The 25,832-nt window shown below is 47.4% G+C and overlaps 1 protein-coding gene across 6 annotated transcripts; it reads right to left on the bottom strand.

Annotated features, from left to right (window-relative positions):
* Positions 1-465: 465 nt before the first annotated feature.
* Positions 466-24,541, bottom strand: GGT7 (gamma-glutamyltransferase 7). 6 transcript variants are annotated; one of them, XM_045443650.1, is made up of 15 exons: positions 24,317-24,539; positions 17,578-17,813; positions 17,061-17,212; positions 15,004-15,121; positions 14,086-14,153; positions 13,756-13,961; positions 13,246-13,442; positions 11,145-11,232; positions 9,524-9,651; positions 9,263-9,351; positions 7,217-7,366; positions 6,982-7,099; positions 6,151-6,288; positions 4,903-5,002; positions 466-1,212 (listed from the first exon to the last, which is right to left on the bottom strand). In XM_045443650.1, the coding sequence occupies exons 1-15, from the start codon at positions 24,483-24,485 to the stop codon at positions 1,049-1,051; spliced, it is 2,121 nt and encodes a 706-aa protein (XP_045299606.1). In that variant the 5' UTR covers positions 24,486-24,539; the 3' UTR covers positions 466-1,048. The 6 variants fall into 6 exon arrangements, with proteins under 6 accessions (XP_045299606.1, XP_045299607.1, XP_045299612.1 ...); XM_045443651.1 differs by having other exon boundaries at positions 13,756-13,829; positions 14,992-15,121; positions 24,317-24,538; XM_045443656.1 differs by having other exon boundaries at positions 466-2,162; positions 13,756-13,829; positions 24,317-24,538.
* Positions 24,542-25,832: the final 1,291 nt, after the last annotated feature.

Genomic DNA, 25,832 nt, shown 5'->3' with positions numbered 1-25,832 from the left:
ATTCTCTCTTTCTCCAAAAACAAAAAAATAAAAATTAAAAGAATCAATTGATTCTTAGATATATAGGTTTATTTCTAGACTTTCAATTCTATTCCAATTATGTCCAGCCTCATGTCAGTACCACACTGTTTTGATTACTGTTAACTTTGTAGTATGTTTTTTTCACTTAAAAAAAAAAACATTTATTTATTTGTTTATTTTTAAGTAGGCTCTAGGCCCATTATGGGGCTCAAACTCATGACCTTGAGATCAAGAGTCACATGCTCTACTGACTGAGCCAGCCAGGCACCCCTGTAGTAAGTTTTTAAATCAGGAAGCTTCATATCTTAACCAAGATATGAAGGAAATACCCAAAATATCTAATTTAGGAAACAAATAGTAAACAAATTGCTGTAGCTGCTTTTGTACTATTTCACTTTCTCCCACTCCCAACATAGCCAAATATAAATCAATCAAGAGCCATGGTTAAGCAATAGTCTTCTTTAATTCCCCTTTGCAAATAGAAGCCCCTGAGCTGGTCCCCACCCCCACCCCTACCCACAACCTGGGAACCCCCAGATGCAAGGCCCCACCTCAACTTGGTGGGAGGAAGAGAGGAGCACCCCCTCCCCAGGATGGTCCATTTAAAAAATCCTAGTCATTTAAGAAATGAGGCTGGGGACAGGAGAAGGGAGCTGGAAGACAAGGTCCAGGTTAGGCCAGATTGGAGATGTTGGGGTTATGAGGACCCTTGAGAAGGTTTTGCAAGCACATCCCTAAGCTCTGGGCCAGCATGGCTGAAGGAAAGGAGGCAGACAGTCTGACTCCTCAAGGCCCTGTCTGCCTGGTTGTGGACACTGACACTCACCACCACCACTGCCACCACCACCACCACAGGCCTCTGGATAGAGAATTTTCCAGTTACTCTCGGATAGGGTTTGTTAAGCATCCCCTCTGGCCCATGATCTGGGGCATCCCTGGGGTTCCCCTGAGACCAAACCTGGGAGAAGGAGGGACTCTAAGAACATGCAAAGGTGGGGAGCAGAGACCCCCACCCCACCCTGCTGCTCTACAGGATGGTGGCTCCAGCTGCGTCTGGGCTCCGAGGGTCTTTCACACCAATGATGAAGTTGTTGGTTCTCCGGCTGCCATGGACCCAGGATAAGACATCTACCTTCTCCACATGGTGACCCCTGGCTTCCAGGAACTCAATCTCTTCCTCTGTGAACTCACCTGAAAACCACCCCCCAACATATACACATTCAGAGTGTTCAGAGCACTGGCGCAGGAGTCCTGTGGTCAGACCCAAGTCATGGTCCTGGATGCCCCACTGAGGAGCTGCGTGACCTTGGGCAAATTGCTTTACCTCTCTGAGCCTCAGCCTCCTCATGGATAAAATACGGATTATATGAAAACAACACACGACATTGTTATAGGGATTAAAGGAGATAATACACAGAAAGCACAGAGCTCAGAGCCTTGCATATAGTATGTGATCAATAACATACGGTCATTCTTAACATTGCACAAAGGGCTTTGAGCTCTTCATCTCCAGTGGCCTAGGCCAAGCTGCCATCATCACTTGCCAGGATAGCCAGGATGCAGCCATTACTGCATAGCCCACTGACTGGTCTTTCTGGTTCCAGTCCTGCTTTCATACAGGTAAATGGAATCCTTTTAAACCATTAGACCACTCACCTCCCCTTCTCAAAAGTTCCAATAGCTTTGATGACTCTTAGAATAAAATCCAAAGTCCTTACCAGGGCCTCTAAGGCACAACATCACCTGGGACTTCACTACCTCTCTAAACTCTTGTCCTCACTTCTTTCTACTCTCTCCCTTGCTTACCTCTGCTTTAGCCTCCTTGCTGCCCTCAGGTAGGCCAAACATGCTCCTACCTCAGGGCTTTGCACTTGCTGTTCTATTTGTCTAGAATGTTCTCCTCCTAGATAGTCATGAGACTGGCTTCCTTACTTCATTCCAATCTTCAAGGAGAACTTACCTGACCACTATCTAAAGTAGCAGCCCTGTCATCTTTACCTTGCTTTATTTTCTTTCAAAGTGCTTATTGCTACCTGTTTGTTTGTTTGTTTGTTTGTTTACTATGTCTCTCTCCATTAGATTATAAGCTTTTTGAAGTCAAGGATGTTGTCTTGTTCACTATTGATCTTCAGTGCCTAGAACTGGGTGAAGACATAGAAAATGTTAAAGTATTTACTGGATAAATGAAGAAATCCCCACCCTCTTACATAAGTTCAGGTCCTCACCATCTCTTGCCTGGCCCATTATCCTAGTTGTTTCTGTTTCTCCAACTTAAATTCTTCCCTCTTCAATCCATTTCCCCTACGTAAAACATATCAGGTCTATCCCACCTCTACTCAAGTGGATGGAAACCATGCTTCTTAACATGGACCTCCATGATAAGTCCTGTAACCTCACCTACTACGGCTCCTCAACAAAGATATGGTTTTCTTATTTCCTCAAATGGGATAATCTAGGGTAGTTCTTGAGGTAAAGATACAACACCGAATAGCATTGAATCACTGAGTCAGAAATGTATTTCCTTTATGGGTCCCTTTTAATCCTTTGGATAATGGCAAGGACTAAGTTTTAGTATGGCCTCTAACATTTCTTTTTGTTTTTCAATGTTTATTTATTTTTGAGACAGAGTGCGAGCGGGGGAAGGGCAGAGAGAGAGGGAGACACAGACTTTGAAGCAGGCTCCAGGCTCTGCTGAGCTGTCAGCACAGAGCCTGATGCGGAGCTCGAATCCATGAACCACGAGATCATGACCTGAGCTGAAGTTGGACACTTAGCCGACTGAGCCACTCAGGAGCTCCTGGCCTCTAACACTTTTTTTTTAAATTTTATTTTTTTAATTTACATCCAAATTAGTTAGCATATATTGCAACAATTTCAGGAGTAGATTCCCTAATGTCCCCTACCCATTTAGCCCATTCCCCCTCCCACAACTCCTCCAGTAACCCTATGTTTGTTCTCCATATTTCAGCCTCTAACATCTCTACAAAGCCTTCTGGGGCAACAATATCCACCTAAAATCTAAAAACAGTTGACTTTTTATGGCTATTTATCTTTTATTTGTGGCAAATGATGTTATTTTTTCCAATTGTGATTATGATATGAGATTTACCTTTAAAATACACTTACATTGAAAAAGAAGTACATGTATAGATACGCATATGTAAATAATGGTTTAGATGGTGTACAAATATGGCGAAATTCAAGAAGGTGCTGAATAAATTCTTAAGTTTAGGAAACAATGTCTCTAGTCCAGCAGGCCTCCTGGCTGCTCTCTGAACCATTCTTTCTGGCTTTTGCCCATTTGTCCAGAAGGTTCTTTACCCTTACATGCCAAATTCCTGCTCCTACTCCAATGCCCAGTCAGTCGTCACCTACTCCATAAAGCCTCCCAGAAACCCCAGTGGATGAACTTTCCTTTGGCCAAGCCTACTCCTCATGTTCCTGTCATAGACCATAAGCTTCTCAAGGGTGGGTAGGATGAACCAACCCCCCCCTCCCCCAAGTAACTTAGTGTACAGCCTCACATTCAATAGACACCAGAAGTTATTAGTTGGGATAGCCTCATTATCATCATTTGGGATCCAGAGTGTCACCAGCCAAACCACAGGCTGTGACTGCTGAGGATTTAGGTCTGTGGCTTCTAATGTGCTTCACTCTAGGAGACAGGCAGTAAAGAACAGAGTCTTTGTTATCAGCCAGGTATATATTCTAATCTCAATTCTGTCACTTACTGCTGATCTTTGACTACTTTATAACCTCTGTGGGCCTCAGTTTCTTTATCTGTAAAATGGGGATGATAATACCATGCAGGCAAGGACCATGTCTCATTCAATACTCTATCCCTTTTGGACTTGTATAATACATTGTCTGTTGTAATAAAAACGCCTCAAACCTGCACATACTTTCCCACTTACAAAATTAAGCTATGTTTGGGCGCCTGGGTAGCTCAGTAGGTTGAGTGTCTGACTTCAGCTCAGGTCATGATCTCATAGCTTGTGGGTTTGAGTCCCGCATCAGGCTCTGTGCTGACAGCTCAGAGCTTGGACCCCACTTCGGATTCTGTGTCTCCCTATCTCTCTGCTCCTCCCCCACTCACACTTGGTTTCTCTCTCTCTCTCTCCTTCAAAAATAAACATTAAAAAAATTAAAAACAAAAACAACAACAAAAAATAAGCTGTGTCTACAATTAAGCCCCAGTCATTCTTAAAGGAAAGTCCGTTTTCTCACCGTAACCTATAAGGTCCATGATGTGGCCTCTGCCTGCCTCTCTGACCTCACATCAGTTGCACTTTCCCCAGTCTCCTTTCTACTCCTAAGACATGCCGAGCCCACTCCTGCCCTGAATTGCGTCTGTTCCCTTGGCCTACAAAACCCGGCCCCTGTTCTTTGCATGGTGGGGCTCCTTCTTACTCTTCAGACCTCAGCTGAAATGTCACCCAAGAGAAGCCTTCTCAAGTTATCAAATCAGTCCTATATGTCAGCCCGCAGAGCATTTATTTTGCTTTCTCATATTTCTTTGATTATTTCTTTTCCTGTCTGCCTGTAAATGCTGTATCCTGAGCATAATGCCTGGCACACAGTAGGTATTCAATACAAACTACTGAATGAATGGTTTGCAGGCTGAACAACTGTATCTTATTTTACAAATGAGAAAACTGAGGCTCAGAGTGGAGACATGCATTTCCCAAGGCTGCACAGCCCGGAAATGACAGAACTGGTTCCAATCCCCAGATCTTTCACTGTTTCAAAGGAGTTCATTGGAAGAACCAAACTTTCACTGGCAGGGAGTTATGCTGGTATAGGTGGGGGAACCCTTGGGAGGAGACCCCTTCTCCACCCAGCTCCTTGCCCACCCCCTGGGGATCTCTGCTGTGCACTCACTGTCCACCTGCAGAAGGTTAGACTGCAGGTCTGGATGCAGACGGCCATGAGCCAGGCTGTCACTCAGGTTCCGGTTCAAGGTCAGGACATTCAGCAAAACCTGTGGGCACCCAAGAGATAGAAGTCAGGGCTGCCCCAGAGATGGGGATTCAGGACTCCCCAGGTCTCACTCCTTAGCTGGACTTCTAGTTAGAAACCTTACACTAGGGGTGTCATCCGAACAGCCTCAGAAGAGAGGCAGGCCTGTGATGGCCATCCCCATTTCAAAGAGGGGGAAACTGAGGGCCAGGAAGGGAAAGTAACTCACTCCAGAGTTTAGAGAGAGCCAAGGAAGAGGCACCACTAGCAGTCAGTCTCCTATAATCCAGCCCAGGGCTCTCCTCCCTTTTCCCTGGCCAGGACAGGGTTAATAGCTGGGGATAGTCTAGGGCACAATGTGAGTACTTTTAGCTTAGTGGTTGTGTGGGTAGGCTCTCAATCCAAACTGCCTGCCCATTCTTAGTAAACTGGACCTAACTTCTTAACTTCTCTGGGTCTTAGTTTCCTCATATACAAAGTAGAAATAAGGATTCCTTCCAAAGTTGAGAAGGCTAAAAGAATTAACACATGTAACACCATTCCTGGCACTTAGTAAGAATTCCATAAATGTTTTCTCTTGTTATTATCTTCATTTTACATATGAGGAGACTGAGGTTCAGAGAGGTTAAGTGAATTCCCGGAGATCACACAGTTAGAAATTAGCAGCACTTGGACTGGGGCCCAGGGCTGTCTGCTTCCAAAGCTCAGGCTAATTAACTCACTACCTGCCAAAGTATGTGCCTGGCATATATATCAGGTACTTAAAACATCTGTGTAACTGTTGTGAGACATTTTGGAGAACTGTAGGTCCTTCCTTTCAAAATCAGACCCTAAAGAGAGTTGCTTATCTCTTCAGATGCTGAGTAGAGGCATCATGGGACTTGAGGTTGACAGAACCTAGGCAGCCCAGATGCTATATCACCTTTCAGTTCCACTGGCCCATGATTTTCTATGCAACCTGGAAGACAGGGAGCTTCAGGGCTCCATTTTGGCTAAGTAACTCAGCATAGCCTATGTCCCTAGTATCCAGGATGAACTTGTAACAAAACAGCCTTGGCCTATGTTTGCTGAGCTAGGGATGAGAACAAGACAGAGACATGAGGCACATCTACAGTCCAGGCCACAGCTTGGCTGCTGGCCACAAAGGGCCTACCATGGAGGAAACCTCACCTGGGTCAGGCCGCTGAGGCCCCGGGCAGCTCCATTGGCCCCCAGTGCGAGGTAGGTCCCACAGAGCCCCTCTGCCGGCCGGACCACAGTGGGCAGCAGGAAAGACAGTGGTCGCTTCCCTGGCTGCACCGAATTCTCCTGTGTCAGAGGACCGAGACCACAGGGGGATAAGAGGTGGGGTAAGTTTTCATGGGGGACTGGTCCCTTCCCAGGCCACAGTTTGCTGTCTGTGAAATGGGCAGGGTTCCTGGATAACTAAGGTGGATCATGGCCCCACTGAATTGCTATGGAGCTACGATGGGTGGCAAGGGAGGGGACCAAGCCAAGAAAGATGGCCAAGAGGAAGAATCGGATAATCTACACCCTGGTCATCTCTATCTGTCTTCATCCTGCCAGGGCCCCAGCTCACAGGATGTAAGAATACTAGCCTCCAACCAGACCATAATTCCTATCTCTTTCCTCTTTTGACCAACAAGAGGGCTGAGCCCCATCAGCTCAGCATCCCACAATTGTAGACCATTGTGCTGAAAAGTGCCAAAGAATCAAATGGGGGCTAATATCCTTATTGTACAGATGAAGAAACTGAGGACAAGAGAGGGGGCAAGACTTTCCCTAGGTCATATAGTGAGACAAGGACAGAATGGGATGAAGTTTCTTTAGACCCACCAGGCTCCAAGCCCCAGACTTGGGCTGGGAATGAAGTGGACACCTTGTTTTGGGTTCCTTTATAGTAGAAGTTCCTAGAGGAAGTAGGGAAGGAGGCACAGTCATACTGCTACACTTTCTACCTAGCCTCAAGGTTCTCAGGGGAGGAGGGAAGCAAGGCCCTACCAGGCTGGGAGCAGAGTGGTTAGCAGTCCTGTTGGGCCAGGAGAAGTCTAGCATCTGGCTGTTGAGCAGGATCCCCGAGGGAGTGATGAGGCCACTGCCAAAGGGCCGGTTCAGGGAGCTGGGGGTGGAGGTTGGGCCAGGTGAGCCCTGAGGCCGCCCTCACCCCCATCCAGCCCCCAACCCTTCCTGGTCCAGACGATCCCCAATGCCAGGTTCTGAGTCTGAGCTGGCATACCTGACCATGGCCACGATAAAGTCATCAGGGCCCATGATCAGCACCTGGGCAGCCGTGGGAGCCCCATCCAGCTCGTAGACAGGCAGGAGTGGAGCAGGAGCCGCCTGGGAGTCATTGATGTGGCCCCGGAGGTACGCAGCTTCCACCTTGCTGAAAAGACAAGGGGCAGGAGATGAAAACACAGCAGGCTCTCATTACACCCCACCTACCACATTGTGATGCCTGTTTGTGCAATTATTTGATTAATGTCTGCTTCCCCCACTGGACTATTAGGTCTATGAGAGCAGAATCTCTTATTCTGAACATATGGGAAATATCCAGGAACATATGGACTGACTGAATTTATTTAGGTGTCATTCAGATTCCCTCCTAGAGCCAACTTTTATTTAGTGCTTAAACCAAGAGTCTTTCAGTTACATGACTTCATTTACTTGGTTAATCCTCCTCTTGAAAGTACCTGGGGCATAGTGGATGCTCACATAATATTTGTTTCGAATGAACAAACAATTCATTTAATCTAATGTTTTAGTTTAAAACTGAAGTTTTATTAAGAGTTTAGTCAGAGGAGAGTTTTATATACAGGGATCTTTAGTTACTATTAGAATTTTGTGGGGAAGACTTGGTATATAAGCCCTTAGTAACTATTGGATGAAATTACTTGAATGAATTTAATATAGGGGTGTGTGTGTGTGTGTGTGTGTGTGTGTGTGTGTGTTAGAGCTAAATTGAAAACAACATGCAATTTTCCAGACTTTTTAAAGTTTGACAGAGGGTTTCTTACTTAATAACTGTTGGTTTGGTTATTGTAGTTGATTAGAGAATGACAAGTTACTAAGGATTATTAAAGATTTTCATTCAGTTTTCAACCATAAAGGCCGGTGGCCACACAGAAGAGGCAGAGAGGGCTTTGTTTCAGGTGGATTGGGTGAGGGGAGAGAGGCTTTGTTTTTAGACTTCACTCTTATGGCTTTGAACTGCTTATTGATTTTGGTTGCTGCTCTTTTTGCTTTTTATTTTTTTTTTTAATTTTTTTTTTCAACGTTTATTTTTTTTATTTTTGGGACAGAGAGAGACAGAGCATGAACGGGGGAGGGGCAGAGAGAGAGGGAGACACAGAATCGGAAACAGGCTCCAGGCTCCGAGCCATCAGCCCAGAGCCTGACGCGGGGCTCGAACTCACGGACCGCGAGATCGTGACCTGGCTGAAGTCGGACGCTTAACCGACTGCGCCACCCAGGCGCCCCTCTTTTTGCTTTTTAATTATAAGCTATTCATTCAGTTTCATTGTTTCCAACTTAATTCATAGAGTTGTTTGAGTAATAAAACAAATTTATGTTAAGTATATTTTTGGTTTCTGGTTTTTTCCTTAGCTAGCCTTTTGGTCAGGTATAGTAGCAATTAAATAGTAACCGTTCTTACCCACTCATATTGCCGGTTACTACTACTACTATTTGTTGAATACTTATTATGTGCCAGACAATGTGCTCAGTGCTTTGCATATATGACCTTATTTAATCTGTACCACAACCTCATGAGGTTGGCACCATTATTGTCAGGCCCCCTTGTGGAAACAGACTTACAGAATTTAAATTTGTCCAATCCTATACAGCTAGTGAATGGTGAAGTTGGGATTTGAACTGAGTCAGTCTGACCAGGACCCACAGTCTTACAATATTATGCTGCTAATGTGGATACATTATAGTGTATAATGTATGTATAATGTAAAAATTCCCATCACCTCCAGTAATTGCTTGGAGATTTTTCATTGTTATTAGGCTTTCTTTTTCCACTCCAAAGGGGGCTCAGATGGGCCCCGATAGGTGCCCTGCTAGGGTAAAAAAAGTTTTGAGGGCCAACTCATTGTACAGATGGGGAAACTGAGGTAGGTGCAGGGTGAGGCAACCAGTGTCACACTATGAGTTGGAGCTGAGCTAAAATTGACTTGGGACTCCAGGTCTTCTTGCTTTACCAGCTGCTTTTCATCTGATCCTTTCCTCACATCCACCACCACTTCTGCAGCCCTGAGGGTCCTGCCCTGGGACCCACCTGAGCATGTCATCCATGCTCTCTGTGATGGTAGAATCGTAGACAGGATCTCCCAGTCTGCTGGCCAGGGCTAATGCAATCTTCAGGGTCTGAAAATATAACAGGGGTGTGGAAGAGGCTGCCAGGCTCCTCCCAGGACCCACACTTTTGATCCTCATGTGAGAAAACCTGGAGGTGATTTAGTCCTGCCCCACGGCAGTAACCCATCCCCCCACTCCCAGTGTACCAAGACCCAGGGCAGGGTGGAGGGGTTGGCCTTGCCTCTGCCACCCAGTGAAGAGCCTGTTCCCGGGACACCAGGGTGGTAAGATTGAAGCCTTCAAGGATGTTGAGAGCACTGATGAGGGCAGGCCCTGTATGCGGGGGTGGGGGACTGAGAACCAGGTGGCCTGGAAAAAAAATGGAAATGACCAGATGGCAGGGGAGGGGTCAAGGCATCTCCACATCCCACCATCATGTAGGCTGAGACCCCTGCACTGAACTCCTCATCAGACAGGGAAACTGTGCTGAGAGGCAAAGTATTGAGAGGCAAAGGGACCCACACAAGTTCACATGGCAAGTCAAGGGCAGGGCCAGGACTCCAACTCAGAACACTGGTCTTCAGTTTCCTCTTCTGCACAAGGAAACTAAGGCTCAAGAGAACTGTAGTCTGCCCAGAGGCACATTGCAGGCAGAGCAGGGACAGGTGTCCAGATGTCCAGAACTCCTTTTAGCTCCTCCCACAGGCCAGGATACTATTCAGGGCCCATCATGGTCCCACCCCTAAAACTTCTTGGGAGCAGCAATCTCCTCTTCCTATTTGAGGCCCCTGTTATTAGATGTTTGGACATCAAAGGAATAATGATAATACCTGACATATAACATTAACTGATTAACTCATTTAACCCCCACAATGGGTAATGTTATCATCCTCATTTTACAGGTGAGGAAACGGAGGCACAGAGAGGCAGCTGGTCCAAGTTTGTAGGAGACAATCTCAAGGTACTGGCATTGGCAAGAGAACCCAGGCTGGGGAGGGGATTTGTAAAATCAAATAAGAATTCAGCATCCATTCTGATCAGGGCAGCTTCTGATAACACCTCATCAAATCTTCATGGGCACCCCTCAAGGGTACTATCTCCATTTTTAGGAGGGAACCACAGCTCACAGTGGGAAGTGACTTGTTCAAGGTGAATGGGACAGCTAGTACTCAAACCCAGGTCTTCATACACTACCACCTCTGGTAGAAGAATCAGGCTAGAAATTGAGGCCTGGAAACCTGAACTCAGAGGTAACCCCTCCTGGGGTTCAAGGTGATCCAGACCTCCAGGAGGGGAGAGAACCTGAGAACCTTCTGAGGGACCCAGGAAACCACCACTTTGGGTTCAGCAAACATGGATTTCATCCACATCATAGGCTTGGCTTTTGGGATTCCTCTAGTTTTGACTTTGGCAGGTTAAGCTCCATTCTGTCCCTGGGCCTCAGTTTCCTTTTGACACAATGAGGGGACAGGTTTATAATTGTCTTCAAAGGTTTGTTCAATATGAATTTAGATGGACTCTGGCCTTATGAATTCTTCTTAGGAAGTACACAACAGTGAGAGTGGGGCTGAGGCAACATAGAGCCCAAATCAAGAAAACTTATGGCCAGAACCCCAACTTCCAGGCCTGAACTTTTGGCCAGACCTCCCTCCCCATATCCTAAATACTTGGGGTAACTGACCCCATGACTACTTCAGAAGGTGGGCTGGCTCTGGCTTCCTTCAACAGTTGGCTGGCCAGGCAGCTCACTGCCTCAGTTTCTCTCCTGTAAAATGGGGAGGAATCTCTAGGCCAAAAGGAGGTGGCCATGGACTGGGAGGCTTCTCCTGAGCAGGGACCCTGAGAGCTGGGAGAGAGGTCACCTCTGTAGACGCCACACACAGGATTCTCCACGAGGGCGCTGTAGTTGCTGAAGTCCTCCTCAGTTATGACACCCCCTGCATGTTGAGCCTAGAGGGGAGAGAATGACCCCATCACAGCTGTGATCCACACTCCACAGTGTAAGCATATGGGCTTGGCCTATGGTATATGCTTGGAATCAAGGACAGATCAGATGTTTCTAACTTTTGTGCCTTCTGCAATTTCCATCATGGCCTTTAGGGACCCCATTAGCCCTCGGGACCCTACGGAAAAGAAAGGGGGAAAAGCACTACCACTGAGCACCTGCTATGTACCAGACATTCTATGAACGACCTCCTTAGATTGGCATTCAAGGCCCTTTGTGACCTGGCCCCTGTCCAATGCTCCCACCTCATGTCCTGCTATTCCCCAGTGACCTCTGTACAGCTACCTGAGTGAACTCCAGTTCCTGAACTCATGACTGCATGGCCTTGCACATACTACCCTCTCTGCCTATATAAAATGAACATTTTCTGGGGTACTTGGCTGGCTCTGTCAGTAGAGCCTGCAACTTTTGTTGGGGTCCTGAGTTCAAGCCCCACATTGGGTGCAGAGATTATTTTTTTTTAAAGGAATATTTTCTACTTAAAGCAGAATTTGCCTACAGATATCAAAACTGAATTCTTCATTTCACTACAGTTAACTAAAGCTACTCCAAAACCATGAACTCTGGATGATTCTGGTAGGAATGACCCTCATTGGATGTAACCAAGCATCTATTGACCAATGAACCAACAAACCTATGGGCTCATTCCATCCTTTCCAGCATGGTAATTTTCATTCCTAAATTAGCATAACCACTAGGAATCCTCAATCTCTCTCTCTCTCTCTTTGTAGTTTTAGTACTTGAAACCCCTGACTTTTAATCCACCCTTGGTGAACTACACACTGAAGTTCTACACATTGAATGACACACACATCATATGTGTTCCTTTGTTGGTCAAATTTTTAAACTCAACTTTGGTGTTTTTTTCTTTTAAAGCTCTGATGGTCTTTGTTAGAGTCTCCTTCATCCCCTTCTCCAGTATATCCAGGTCTGGCTAATCAGAGCATTCCTTTTCCATGCCAGTGACTGGTTTGGGAATAATCATGAGACCTATGATAGGCCAATGAGATACAAGCTGGAGGTTTTTGCTTTAACTGTTGGAATGAGAAATGCTCTTTCTCTGGGATGGTTTGCTGGAAGGATGGCTGGTGAGGAGTAGGTATGGAAAGGATCTGACAGAGAGTGAATTCAAACCGAAGTAGAGTCATGACAGAGAGACAGACAGACCAAGGCCTGACAATGTAGATGGAGCTGTGGACCCAGCAGACCTAAAGCCAGTATTCTGCTGGACTTCCCAGTTAAGTCCATTTGAGATGGGAGTCTATCATATAACCATACCTCCAGTGCTCAGCACAAGGTCTGACGCAGAACAGGCACTCTATGAATGTAGAATGAATGACACATCTATTCAATTCCCATAACTATATGGCAGGGATACATATAATCACTCCAACGGTACAGATGACAGAATCACAGAGTTGGTGTGTATCCTCATCTTGAACATAATTTTCCATTAGGAGTTTTTAACTACTGACAATAGTTCTCAGAACCCATTACTGCCTCAGACTAAGAGTCTCTGTTGGTTGGTAAGTCCTGATAGTTACCAGTGAAGGAGGGGTTTCCCTCAGTCCCTAGAAAACCCAAGAGCAGGGTGAGCTTGAGGGCTCAGGGAAGCTGAGGCTGATCCTGAGTCTCCACCAGGCCTGGGAGGGACAGGACAAGACTCTGCACAGGTTGGCACCAGCCCTGGGGGGCCCAAAGGTACCTCTTTCAATCAAGACAGAACAGTTCTCTCATCCCAGGGGGTTCTTTGTGCTGCATCCCAGTTAACTGCTCTCACCCCAAACAACCACTAATCTGATTTCTACCACCAGAGATTGGTTTTGTCTATTCTACAATCTCAAGTAAATGGAATCCCCAGTAAATATATGTAGAAAGAAAGACCAAGAAGGAAGGAAGGGGAAGAATACTCCTGCAGTAGGGTCCTTCAGGGCAAGGGGAGCTCCCCACATGCTCACCTCAGCCACCATCTCCAGTGTAAGATTGCCTCCTGCGTAGAAGGCGGTGGGGCCAGTGGTGCCCAGCACATCCAGCACTGCAGCCAGGTCAGGCCGACGCAGCAGTGAGCCAGGTAGTGGCGGGTGGCCCAATGGCAGGAATGTCTCACGGAAACGCTCAGATGCATTGGGCGGAGGCTGTTCAGCCAGGGCTCGGGCTGCAAGCAGGGACAGGAGGCTGGGCTAGGGGCTGAGATGCACCATAGATGAAGTGGCTGACTGGCTGGCCCTAATAGTTCTGGCCCCCCAGAAGCCTGTTATGGGAAAGGTCGGGGGGGGGGGTGTATATGGGCCCTTCCCAGATCCCCTCATTTGAGGCTGCATCCCTGTGAGAGTAGGATGGGTGGGGAGGGAGCCAAGGGAGCAAACTGGAAGAGAGGAGCTTTTTGGCTTGGGCCCCAAATCTCAGAGGTTCCTTCTCCCCTTCCCATCAACCTCATGCCTTCCCCCCAACCCCCAGGCCCCACTGACCTAGATCATGGGTCACGTTGAAGCCATCTTGGGCCACAGCTGCTGCGAAGGCCAGGACTTGGGACCATGGCAGCCTGGGGGGGCCGGAGAGCAGGGGGTGGAGAAGGTCCTGGGGGGAGGAGGAGGGGTCCTGGGGGAAACTTAAATCCCTGATTAGGGAAAACCCAGAGACTGGAAGAGCAAGGGGGTTCCTGGGAAGGAGAGTCCTGGCAAGGGAAGGGGATATTAGGAGGTGGAGTTGGGAAGGAAAGAATCCAAGGAAGGTAGGAGAAGACCACCCAAGGAGAGATGCAGGCAGGGGCCCCTGGTCCCCAGAGGGAGGGTCTTTACCTGCCATAGAGCTGGTGAGCTTCATGTAGCCCCTTCACCATTCCGGGGACCCCCACCAAGAGCCCAGGCTGGGCGAGGCGGGCAGGTGAGGGAGAGAGGAGACCAGGTCACTGGAAGCGGGGGGCTGGGCTGAACTCCGCAGAGCCCCAAGCCAGGGATGGGGGCTGGCACAGGGGAAAGACACAGGCCAAGTATCCCAGAGGAGGGACAAGCTCTCCCCGGCAGGCATCCCTCCCATTTCCCTGACTTATTATCAGCAAATGCAGAAAGGCGTCATTTATCTAGCATAGTTGGGGGATTTATAAATTAAGCAAACCCTTTTAAGAGCCAAGACATAACCAATTTAGACAGAAACCTGTCTGTTGGATTATATCTACTCCTGCCTTTTAAAGTAATGGACAAGGGACTTTCATTTAACCTTTTCGTTATCACACCACCATTACTCAGCTGTGATAACTCAGGCATGTGTTTGGCTTTTGTCACTGCACCAAATAATTATTTTTCCAAATTTTTCTATTTTTTCCTTTGCTCTCAGTGGATAGTGGGTTTGCCTTTAGCAGTTCCTCTTTAATTTTCCAATAGGTTGTGGGCTGGGAAAGTTACAGTCAACAAGCTTAGAATGGGAAGTATGAGATATAGTGCAGGAACTTTGCGATGTCTCAGGCTGCTCAAGTTTCCAGATAGGTGAGGTCGCCAGAGAAGTGAGGTGTTGCTGTATTGCCTATTATCAACCATCCAGATCTTTTGGTTCATTATTTTATTTTGGGAGCTGCCTCTCTTCCTCATAGCCTTAAGAGCATCCTGCTTAACTCTTTTTCTCATTTCCACTGTAATTACTCAGCAAAGTAATGTTTCGGTTAGCAGAAGGGTAGTGAAGGGAGACCCCCCTGGACTCTCTCTTCTCACCAGCATCCCCACCTTGGTTTCCCAGGATCTCTGCAGGGCCTCTTCCCTGAGGGCCCCTGGTGCAGACTCCCGGAAGTCAATTAGATGGCTCTCATTTCGTCGGATGTCATGTACCAGCATCACGCCGCCACTGGGAGAGGCACAGAAGGGGGAAGTTGATAAGATGCTACCCCTCTAAACAATTAACCTGCCACCCTTCAACCCCCAGTGGTGATGGCTAAATCTGTAGGCTAAATCTGTCATCTGGAGTCAGATGTCTGAGCCCTCTCCCCAGCAGGGATTCAGAGACTCAGCTTCTGTAAGAGGGTGGGGGAGTGAAATCAAGGGGATTGGGGACCCAGAAACCATGGACCTCGTCTAGCCTGTTACTGGAGACTTTAATCCCTGATTAGGGAAACCCTAGAGACTGGAAGAGCAAGATGTTCTACCCCCTGCCCCCACCCTAGACCATAGCTGGACCCCTGCCAGCTTCCTGCACCTGCCTCCATGGTATGCCTCTGCTCCCTCTTCCAGGACTGAATTATGTAAGGATAGACTGTATACAACCAAAAGGGGAATTTCTTTGGTAGGGCCTGCAGGGCTGGTCTTGCAGGAGCCAAGATATGGACTTTGTCAGCTTGTCCCTTTTCTGTGACTTGTTTCCATCTGAGATGGAAGTTGCATCTGAGATGGTTGGCCTGCAGCCAAGTAACATAATAAAGAAAGCAGGAGAGATAAACAATAAGGAGTGGTAGGAATTATGGCCAAGTAGAAAGCACAAGCCCCATCATGCTATTTAGCTCCAGACAATTGTAGCCATGTGGGAATGTGGGCCCAGTGTTACCAAGGCTCCTGATTGTTAAAGAGATGTTGGAAATATGGGTTTTTATGAAAATTCTCAACTTTTTAACAATAGCAAGCAAATTAAAAAATAATTTTTTTCAATGTTTATTTTTGAGAGAGAGAGAGAGAGAGAGAGAGACGGAGACTGAGCGTGAGTGGGGGAGGGGCAGAGACAGAGGGAGACGAAAAACCAGAAGCAGGCTTCAGGCTCTGAGCTGTCAGCACAGAGCCTGACATGGGGCTCAAACTCATGAACCGTAAGATCATGACCTGAGCCGAAGTTGGATGCTTAACCAACTGAGCCACCCAGGTGCCCTGAACAATAGCAAACAAATTTTAAAAACTTTCAGTGTGGGAGATGCTTGGGTAGCTCAGTCAGTTGAGTATCCGACCCTCAATTTTGGCTCAGGTCATAATCTCTTAGTTTGTGGGTTCCATCCCTGTGTTGGGCTCTGTGCCTGCTTGGGATTCTCTCTCTCCGTCTCTCTGCCCCCTCCCCCACTCTCTCTCTCTCTCAAAATAAATAAATAAACATTAAAAAAAAATAAAAATTTAAGTGTGGAAAACAAACTAGTCTGTGTGCTGGTATGGCCCATAGGTGGCCAGTTTGTAATCTTTGTTTTAAGAATTCTTAGCCTGGGGACACTTGGGTTGCTCAGGTGGTTAAGCTTCATACTCTTAATTTCTGGTCAGATCATGACCTCATGGTTTGTAGATTCCAGCCCCACATGGGTTTGTCCTGACAAAGGGGGAGCCAACTTGGGATTCTCTCACTCTCCCTCTCTCTCTGCCCCTCCCTGCTCTCTCTCTTTCTCTCTCTCAAAATAAATAAACTTTAAGAGTTCTCAGCCTGGGGTATATTTTTGGAAGATAGAGGGTCCATAGCTTAACCATGCTCACAGGGATTTGTTTTAAGGATTTGTAAACCCGAAAATTAAAGTATCCCTGTGTTAACTAGTGACAGTATATCCCCACCAGAGTAGTTTACAAAAGTCTAGTTACAACAAAGTAAAACAAAACAAAACAAAACAAAACAAAACAAAAACAAAACAAAACTCTTCTGAAAATGCCTCCTCTGACTCAGGTAAGGAGAAAGGGGTAAAATTGGATGTAGAAAGGCAAAATGCAAGGAGTTGGGGCCTAGCTGCCCCTCTAGTGAAACCCAAAGACCCCCTAGTGAGGCCTACAGACCAGGACACAGAAGGAGGCTTGGGGGAACCCAACCTTCACAGCTGGGAGCTCCTTACCCGCCCAGGCCAGAACTGTGTGGAGCCACGATCCCCAGGCACAGGGCTGCTGCCACAGCGGCATCCACGGAAGATCCCTGTTTACTGAGCACCTCGATGCCCAGCGATGTGCAATGGGCAGCATCAGTCACCACGGCACCCTGGTGAAAGATCTGGGAAGGGAAAAGGTTCTAGGTGGGGGCAATAGGAGACCCCTGCCCCCTTAAGGCACCTCCACCAACCCCAGAATCTCTGCAGGGGCTGGGGGTGCGAGGCCTGCCTTCTTGTCCCCTAGGACTCTTTCCATTATTGCCTCCAGTGCCTCTCACCTGATCAGGTGCCTTCCTGGCTCTGTCCTCCTCATACCTTGAGCCCCTCCCTTTGGGACCTTCCTCTCCCATGTCACTGTCCTCTCCCCTTTCCATTTGCTGACCTCCTCCTTCACTCAGCCATTCCACAATCCCCACGGTCTCCTCAAGAACTTCCTCACTCCCTCCTCTTCGGTTCCCTCCCTCTGGCCCTCACGCAACCCCCTCACCTGAGGGTCCCCGAAGTAAATCTGCATGACAAGCGCCACAGTGACACCCGTGGCAAAAGTGAGGCAGGCCGTGACTATGACTGTGAGCCCGTCCTGGCGGCAGGAGCACTCGGCCGCTGCCGCAGAGAACGGGTCCTTGCGTGTCTCCCGCAGCGGCGACCCGTCCTGGCTGCCCATCTCCGACGACGTCGAAGGCAGCCGCTGCAGCCGCGCAGACTTCAGGAAGGAGTCCGGGTCTGTGGGGCGGCAGCCGGGTAGGTCTGGGCACCTCTTACCTGGCCCTGCCCGCCTGGAGGGCGGGGCTATTCTGCATGACCCTCTCCCCGCCCCTGTCAAGCAAACCCCACCAGACGGCACTGCTCGCCCTTTTTAGCGTCTCCCCAATGCACCCCAAAAGGGGGAAGCGGCAGTCCTGGCTGGAAAGACAGGGACCCCCATCTAGGCAGCAGGAAGCTGGATGTCTGGCCCCTAGGCGAAACTTCCTGAGAACCGAGACCCACCCAGGGACCCAGGACCGAGACCCAGGACCCAGGACCCAGGGCCTAGGGCAAAGAATACTTCCTGGAGTGCAAGGGGTTTGAGCCCTCCCTGGAAACTAGATCCTGCCCCAGCGGCGGCCAGCTTTCTGTGCAAGGAGGTAGCTACATAAACTGAATGAACAGGCCCTGGCTTCCAATCTTGCTTGGCTTACCCATTCACTCACTCAACAAATATGGAGGGCCTGCTATGGGTCTGGCCCTCTGCTCAATACAGGGGAAAAGAATAAACAGTTTCTGCCCTCATGGAGTTCACAGACCAGTGAAAGAAAAGAAAATAAACAAACAAAGGAGTGTATCATCACAACTTGTGGCAAGTGCTATGAAGGATGAAATGATAGAGAATAATGGTGCACGTTGAAGGTTGCTTAGCTGGGGAAATCAGGCAATGCTTCTCAGGGAAGGTGACTTTTAAGCTGAGAACTAAGGGATGAGAAGGAGCTAGCCATCATATGTAGAGCAAGGGGTGAGTGTGTGGAGTGTTCTAGAAAGGAGCAGCAGGCACAAAGGCCCTAAGGTAGGAATAAGCTTGGTACATTAGAAAAAAGTAACCAAGGCCTGAGTGGCTCTGATGTAACGAGCAAGGGGAAAGAGTGGTATGGTGGAGGCTAGGCCAGGTGCACTGGGTCTTGTGGGCCTAGTGAGAAGCTTGGATTTAATCCTAAGAACCATGGGAGGCCATTGCAGAGTTTTAAGCAAGAACTGAAGACATCTGTTTTGTGTTTTAAAAAGATTCCCCTGGCTATCTGGAGAATGAATCTGAGGACTGACTATAAGAGTGGAGCAAGCTACTACTTGCTGGCTTACTATGAGTAAGTCCCTTCAAGCCACAAGCCTCACTTTCCTCACCTAATAATGGAGCTAACCCCTAACTGGCCAAAATGGGTATAAGGATTCCATGAGATGATTCTACCAGGCACCCTCTAGTTACTTCTATCCCCCTTCCACGTTGGCCAGGGCTGAGGCCCTCTTCCATCCCATAGTTTTCCTCCTTTGGGTCATATTAGCCTTGAAACCAGTTCTCTAAATGGCCTATAGGTCCTGGGTGTTTGTGAACAGTAAAAAAATAACCTGGTACCTTGGCCTTAATACCCTTGCTGTATGTACAATGTGTTTTAAAAAGTTCATTCATTCAATAAATATTTTGTGAGCACCTCCTACTATGCACTAGGAGGATAACCACTTTAAAAGTCTGTGGGATAATATTGAAAACTAAGTGTTATACTTTCCTGTTTAAAATACTATCATGGTTCATTGATGTCAACATGATGAAAATCCAAGCTCCTTGACCAGGCATTCAAGGCCCTTCAGAATCCATACTTCCCTCTTCTGTGTAAATAAGAAACCACATACATATACAGATAATTTTTAGAAAACGTTTATGGTGGTTACTTCTGGGGAAAGATACTGAAGGTAGGAATGAGATGGGGTGGGAGAATTTCTTGTTTGAAATTTTTATTACATATATGTATTTTTTTAGTCAACATATAAATATATTTTTAAGATTTTATTTTTTAAGTAATCTCCACACCCAACATGGGGCTCACACTCACAACCCCGAGATCAAGAGTCTCATGCTCCACTGACTAAGCCAGCCAGGCACCCCTAAATCAATACATATATTTTTATTTTTATTTTATTTTTTAATTAAAAACCTTTTTCTTTTATTTATTTATTTTTTTTAATTTTTTTTTTCAACGTTTATTTATTTTTGGGACAGAGAGAGACAGAGCATGAATGGGGGAGGGGCAGAGAGAGAGGGAGACACAGAATCGGAAACAGGCTCCAGGCTCTGAGCCATCAGCCCAGAGCCTGACGCGGGGCTCGAACTCACGGACCGCGAGATCGTGACCTGGCTGAAGTCGGACGCTTAACCGACTGCGCCACCCAGGCGCCCCAAAACCTTTTTCTTTTAAAGTTTATTTTTATTTATTTTGAGAGAGGGATAGAGAGCAAGCGGGGGAGGGGCCAAGAGAGAGAATCTCTGTGCTGTGAGCACAGAGCCTGAAAATTGTTTTCTTGTAGAGAGAGAGAAAGAGTGTGTACACACATGAGCTGGGGAGAGGGGCAGAGGGAGGGGGAGAGAGAGAGAGAGAGAGAGAGAGAGAGAGAGAGAGAGAGAGAGATAAGCAGGCTCCATGCTCAGCAAGAAGCCCAATGTGGGGCTTGACCTCAAGACCCTGGGATCATGACCTGAGCCAAAATCAAGGGTTGGATGCTCAACCAACTGAGCCACCCAGGAACGCCCATATATTTTTAAATAAAAAGGAAAAATTGTGGGCAGATAGGAATGGAGAAGAGAACTTTTACTTTTCTTCACTTTTTTTTTTTTTTTTTTTACTATACACATGTAATTTGTTTTACATTTTTTATTCAAAAAAAGAAACTTGTCTTCTGGAAGCCTCCCTCAGCTGATCATGCTTGCCTCTACTCCACAGCACCAGGACCACATAGTCTTTAAGTAAAACTGGAATTCATTCAACAAACAGATGTTAAATACCTACTGTGGGCACAGAACTCTCCTTGGTCCCTGGAGGTTTCAAAAGAAGTGCAGGAAATGGTTTTGAACTTGTATTTATTGATGCTGACTATATTCCAAGCTCTTTATACACATTCCCTCACTGAAGCATTCCCATAACTTTATGAGATAGGCCTATTCTCTCCATTTTGCAGATGAGGAAACTTGGGACTGGGAAAGATGACGCTGCCCACTTAAGGTCATAAAATGAATAAATGACAGAAGCAAGAGTAACTCAAAACCTCCTTTCCATTGCTCCACAAGGCAGGAGCCATTTCCACACTCAAAAGCCAACCTTATAAGCTAATTCTAGTTGATGCTTGTCCTTAAATATGTTTTCTCCAATCAGCTATGAGGGACCAGGAGGTGAAGGTGATATGGTTTCATTAGAGTTAGATTTATGCAAGACTTTTTATTCCACCAGTCAATCATTAAGTTATTCATTTATTCAACAAAAATATTTACTGAATACTTTACTGTGTAAGCACTAGGGCAATAAAACCATTGATTTTACTGATATGTAAGAGCAACAGCAGGACACTGGGAAAAGGTTAGTTTGGAATCAGAAGACACAAGTCTTTTGGGAGAAAGATGATGAGTTTAATTTTGGTGATTCTGAATTTGTGGGACATTAGCAGTTGTCGGGAGGCAACTGGCCTAGTAGGCATTTGATTTTTATCTGCTTAGATGCCATTTCCATTCAATTTTCTTTTAGAAAATACCATCTCCCTTCTCTCATTCCTCATTTTCTCATTCCTGACCAGAGTGAGTATATGACCTAGGTCTAGCCCATCAGAACAGGTACCTCTATACAGTAACTGGTTCAGAGACAGGCATGTGACCAGCACCAAGTCAATGAGACTAAAACTTAGTTCTATTGCTGGAACCATTGGGAAAGAGGAAAGCTTTCTTTCTGCCTAGATTGCTAAGATAGTACGGGGTAAACCTGTTGCTGCTGGGGACATGTTGACCCACAAGATGAAAGCCAATTCCTTTTTAGGTGCCTTGATTCAGCTATACTTGAGGCCCCATATCCCTGGATTTTTCAGTTATGCTATCAAATAAAATTCTCTTTTAAGATTAGCTCAGTTTTAGCTGAGTTTCTGACAAAAGAATACTGAACAGAGTTGACTTGCTAAGTCTAGAGCTCAGGAAAGATATCTTGGCTAGAAACTGAGTTCATCTCTGGCTTGCTTATTCCTTAAGGGCAGAATCATTAAAGATTTTTGAACCAAGGAATGACATGACAGAAGTTCAAGGTAGTGGATGGATTGGGGTTGGGGAGGCAGAGGGGAGGAAGAGGCAGGTAGTAGCTAGAAGCCTATGGGTAATACAAGTAAGAGAGGATGGTGGCTTAGTCTACAGTAGTGGTAGCAGGATGATGAGATGGAATCTGCAAGATACTTGGAAGGACAGAGAGCATCTGATCACCATTTGGAAATAAAAGGAAGGAAGGAAATCATGAGTAGCTCCTGGGCTTCTACCTTGGAGACTGGACGAATGGCAGTGTCACTAATTGAGAATGACATTGGGGGAAGGGCAGGTATGGGGAAGAGATGATAAATTCAACATAGATCATGCTGACAGTCAGGCACTTGCAGGACATCTAGAGGCAGATGCCTGCGACAAAGAGGAACACATGGGCCTGAAGCTCAGGAGAGAGTCAAGAATTTCCCCAACCTTGGAGTGGTCACCATTTAGCTCTACTTCTTCCAGGGTCAGTTGTAGGGTACCTGGCACTTGGTTCTGGGGAGTGGCAGGCTAGAGGCTAGTTGGGCACAACCAAGGTCCTGGTTAAGAGGATGGGGCAGTGCCAGTAAGTGGCACCACCAGGTTAATAACATAGGAGATCATGTTAGCCAACAGGCTAGTCCAGCTGGCCAAAGAAGCCTTGGGGCCTAGAAGTAGTGCTCTGAGACAAAGCATTGAAATGACTACATAGGCATGATGGTAAGAGTCCTTGGAATTTTAGTGTACAAGTGTGGCATAAGGTGCAGGTTCCAAGAAACTCAGGTGACAAGGGTCTCTGTTGGATTTTTGTATAGATGAGGGCAGAATCTATATTAACTCCCCAAGGTACTCCCTCCCCTGCTAGTCTTTCATCCTGAGATCTCTCTCATTCATTTATTCATACAACAATTTTTATTAGTGCTTAGCACTGTGCTGGACGGTAGAGAAATGATGGTGAACAAAACAGTCACGATCCCATCCTCATAGGGCTTACAAATATGGAGTAATCACATGACTGCTCAAATAATCACAGGTTTGATAAATGCTAAGACATTTATAGGGAGCTAGGAGAAAACATGTCAGGGGTTTTCCAATCTCTAGGTTAAGAGAGATAGACATCTCCAGTTGAACTAGAAGAGGAAACTAAGGCCCAGGTCAGGATAGGACTGCCCATTGTCATACAAAGTCAAGCCAGTGCTGGGATCAGGAGTGGCACTCCTGACTCCTGAATAAAGGACATAGTTTCAGGCTGTTATCCACCAGGACACATCTTCCCATTACTCTTCCTGTTACCTCCTGATTCCAGGGTTACTCCCTCCGGAAAAGAAGTTTTGATCTGCAGCTTGGACATGTGATGTCCATAAGCCTCCCCCTCCAGGTAGGGTACAGTCTAGTTAGGTTGGCAGGGGCTGTGAGTAAAGGCCAGATGACTGGGAAGTTGTGGAGGGGGAAGAGTTTGGAGCTTTCAGCCTGGGAATAGCTACAGAAGGGTCAGGCTGGAGAAGGCTGGGTCAGAGAAGCAGGATCTGCCTGCCAGGCTGGTAAGGGAGAGGGCTCAAGTGCAGGCACTGGGAGGAAGACAGAGTTAAGCAGAAGGATGCTCTAATGCCAGGAAGTGACGTTGAGGGAAAGAAGGATGGGGGATGGAGGATGAAGAATGGAGAGGAAGATAGAGCTGGGCCACATGGATAGGAGGCAGAGCCCTAGGGAAGAAATGCTCAGAGACCTCTTGGCCCTCAGGTCTCCCCCCTCCCTACTCTTGCCCCTTGCAGTCCCTGCAGAGGGCCAAGAACACAGTAAAATTCTGGAGCCTGCTTCCTAGGGAGCAGGGTACCTTACTAACATCCTGGCCTGATCCATGGCTCCGGGAGGGGTGAGGTAATCCACAAGGCAGAGAAGGCACTCTGGTCTCCAAGGACTCTGAGAGGTCATGCAGTCCATCCCCCTGTCTCCCAATACCTAGCCCTCACAAACAGACGGGAATCATGCCCTCTGTACCCCTCCGGGGACATGAAGAGATTCTCAGCTGCTCCCTAAGGTCTCTCCTTCCCACAATCCTTGGCTGTGGGAAGTTCTTCCCAAGACCTAGCCTCTACCCATCCTGCTGCAGTCTGTTCTCTGTGACTAAAGAATGGCCTCTTCTGGGTGATCACAGCTGTTTCTTAGAATCCTCCCTCCAAAACTCCTTCCTTTTTAGTTGGTTCTTCCCAAGAGGTAACCCCAATCCCTGCTACTGCAATCCCTGGCATCATTCTTCCCTGTCGCATCCTAAGCCTCCAAAGCAGAAATGCATCTCCAACCTCACTAGATAATTAACAGAGACAAGGGAGAAGAAGGGAGGGGTTCAGGAGGAAGGGGATCAATTAGGGAGATGGAGACTGGAGGTGATGCTCCGCGCAGATGAAGGAGGACCGGGGACGTCCCAGGGGGCAGGGACTGGGCCAGCGGGCCTCACCGGTATCGGGGTCTCCCAGGAAGGCGTCCTCGTCCTTGCGGCCCCTCAGAGGGGCCGCGGGCGCCGGCTCGTCCTCCGGCAGCCTCGGGAAGCTGGTGATGCTCATGTAATCCACGGGCGAGTAAGCGCCCAGGGCGCTCTCCTGACTGGCCTCGTTCTCCGCCGCCATCCTCGCCCGCGCCCCCCAGCAGCGCAGCGCCTGCCGGAAGTGGTGCGGCGGGGGCGAGGGGGGAGGGGGAGGGCGGGGCCTGAGCTCTAGGGCAGCCAGGAGGGGGCGCCTCACCACAACCCCCGCGGGCGTAGGGTCTGACTGCACACCCCTCCTCCACCTAGCTCTGTCAGCCTGCAGTCGACCTGCAGGTGGGCAGTGTGAGTGTGGGATCATAGACTGGGATGGGGTCTCTGCAATCTGAATATTTACCATCATTTTAAGAGTTTTTGATGTGGTTCTGAAAGGATACTTGGAGAGAGAAATAATGGTGGTGATGGTATGGCAGGAGTTGAGAGGGAGGGATAAATGGGAGAGGAATGGGTCTCTGTAGTCTAGTTGTCTGGGTTCTATTCCCTGTGCTACCACTTATAAACCATGTCATCTTAGGCAAGACATTTAATCTTCTTGAGTATCAGTTTCCTCATCTGTAAAATAGAATAACAGTATTCATCTCAGATGGCTGTGAAGATTAAATAACATGTCAGAAAATGCTTAGTATAGGACGTGGCACTTAATAAATGTCATAACTATGATTATTGTTATTATTTCCTTAGTTTCTTGAATTGTCATCCCATCCAACCCAATCCATCCTCTTCCTACCCTGAAGAGTTCTGACTACACTATAGTTTGCATTACTACCCCATCTCTAAAGATGGGGGAGGGAAGTTCTCTCTCTTATGAGGCCTCTTTTCTAAACTTCCATTACACAGCCCACAAGCAAGAGGGAGGGGGGTGCTGGTGAAGCCCCTGGGGACACACCCTCTCCTTCCGCAACCCCAGGATCCAGGCTCAGAGATAAAAACCAGGACTATTTGAAAAACTACTGTGGGACCAGCAGTTGCAGTGCCATATTTAGACAGCAGAGGACATCAGTGTATTGAGAACAGCTTTAGGACTTAGGAGAAGGGCTTGGAGAGAAAAGAGAACTGGGGGCTGAGGAGGGAGGGAGGGGAAGAGATGACTGTCTATACTAGGAATGTGTGCCCATTGCGTGTGCCTTCCTTCCTATAGAGAGGTTCGTATCTCCTCAGTGAGGTCTGTGAGGAGACCTCATCACAAGTGAGGGCTTGTGATGCTTCAGGGAAGTCTGATCCTCCTTGTAGACTCCACTAAGTGAGGTCTGTGATCCCTTAGTGGTGTCCATTTCCTCAGTGTTGTGAGAGGCCCCTTAGTGGGGTTTGAATCCTCTCAGTGGAGTCTATGTCTCCTTAGTAAAACCTATATGTTCTCTATGTCCTAGGAGGAAGTCCATGTCCCCTCAATAGAATCAGAGAACTTCAATGCATTTTATGTCATATTGGCAGG

This window comes from Leopardus geoffroyi, chromosome A3, assembly GCF_018350155.1.
Source record: "Leopardus geoffroyi isolate Oge1 chromosome A3, O.geoffroyi_Oge1_pat1.0, whole genome shotgun sequence".
Taxonomy (NCBI): domain Eukaryota; kingdom Metazoa; phylum Chordata; class Mammalia; order Carnivora; family Felidae; genus Leopardus; species Leopardus geoffroyi.
Note: the sequence above shows the minus strand (reverse complement) of the source record. Positions and strands in the feature narration are given on the sequence as shown.

What these genes read in the sequence shown, in the direction of transcription:
- GGT7 (XM_045443650.1), bottom strand. Translation starts at nt 24,485, where the DNA reads ATGGCGGCGGAGAACGAGGCCAGTCAGGAGAGCGCCCTGGGCGCTTAC. An exon ending in CACAGTTCTGGCCTGGGCGG is followed by an intron (nt 15,122 to 17,060) that starts GTAAGGAGCTCC and finishes TGCCTCTCCCAG; the next exon opens with TGGCGGCGTGATGCTGGTAC. An exon ending in CAACGTGACCCATGATCTAG is followed by an intron (nt 13,443 to 13,755) that starts GTCAGTGGGGCC and finishes CCCTGCTTGCAG; the next exon opens with CCCGAGCCCTGGCTGAACAG.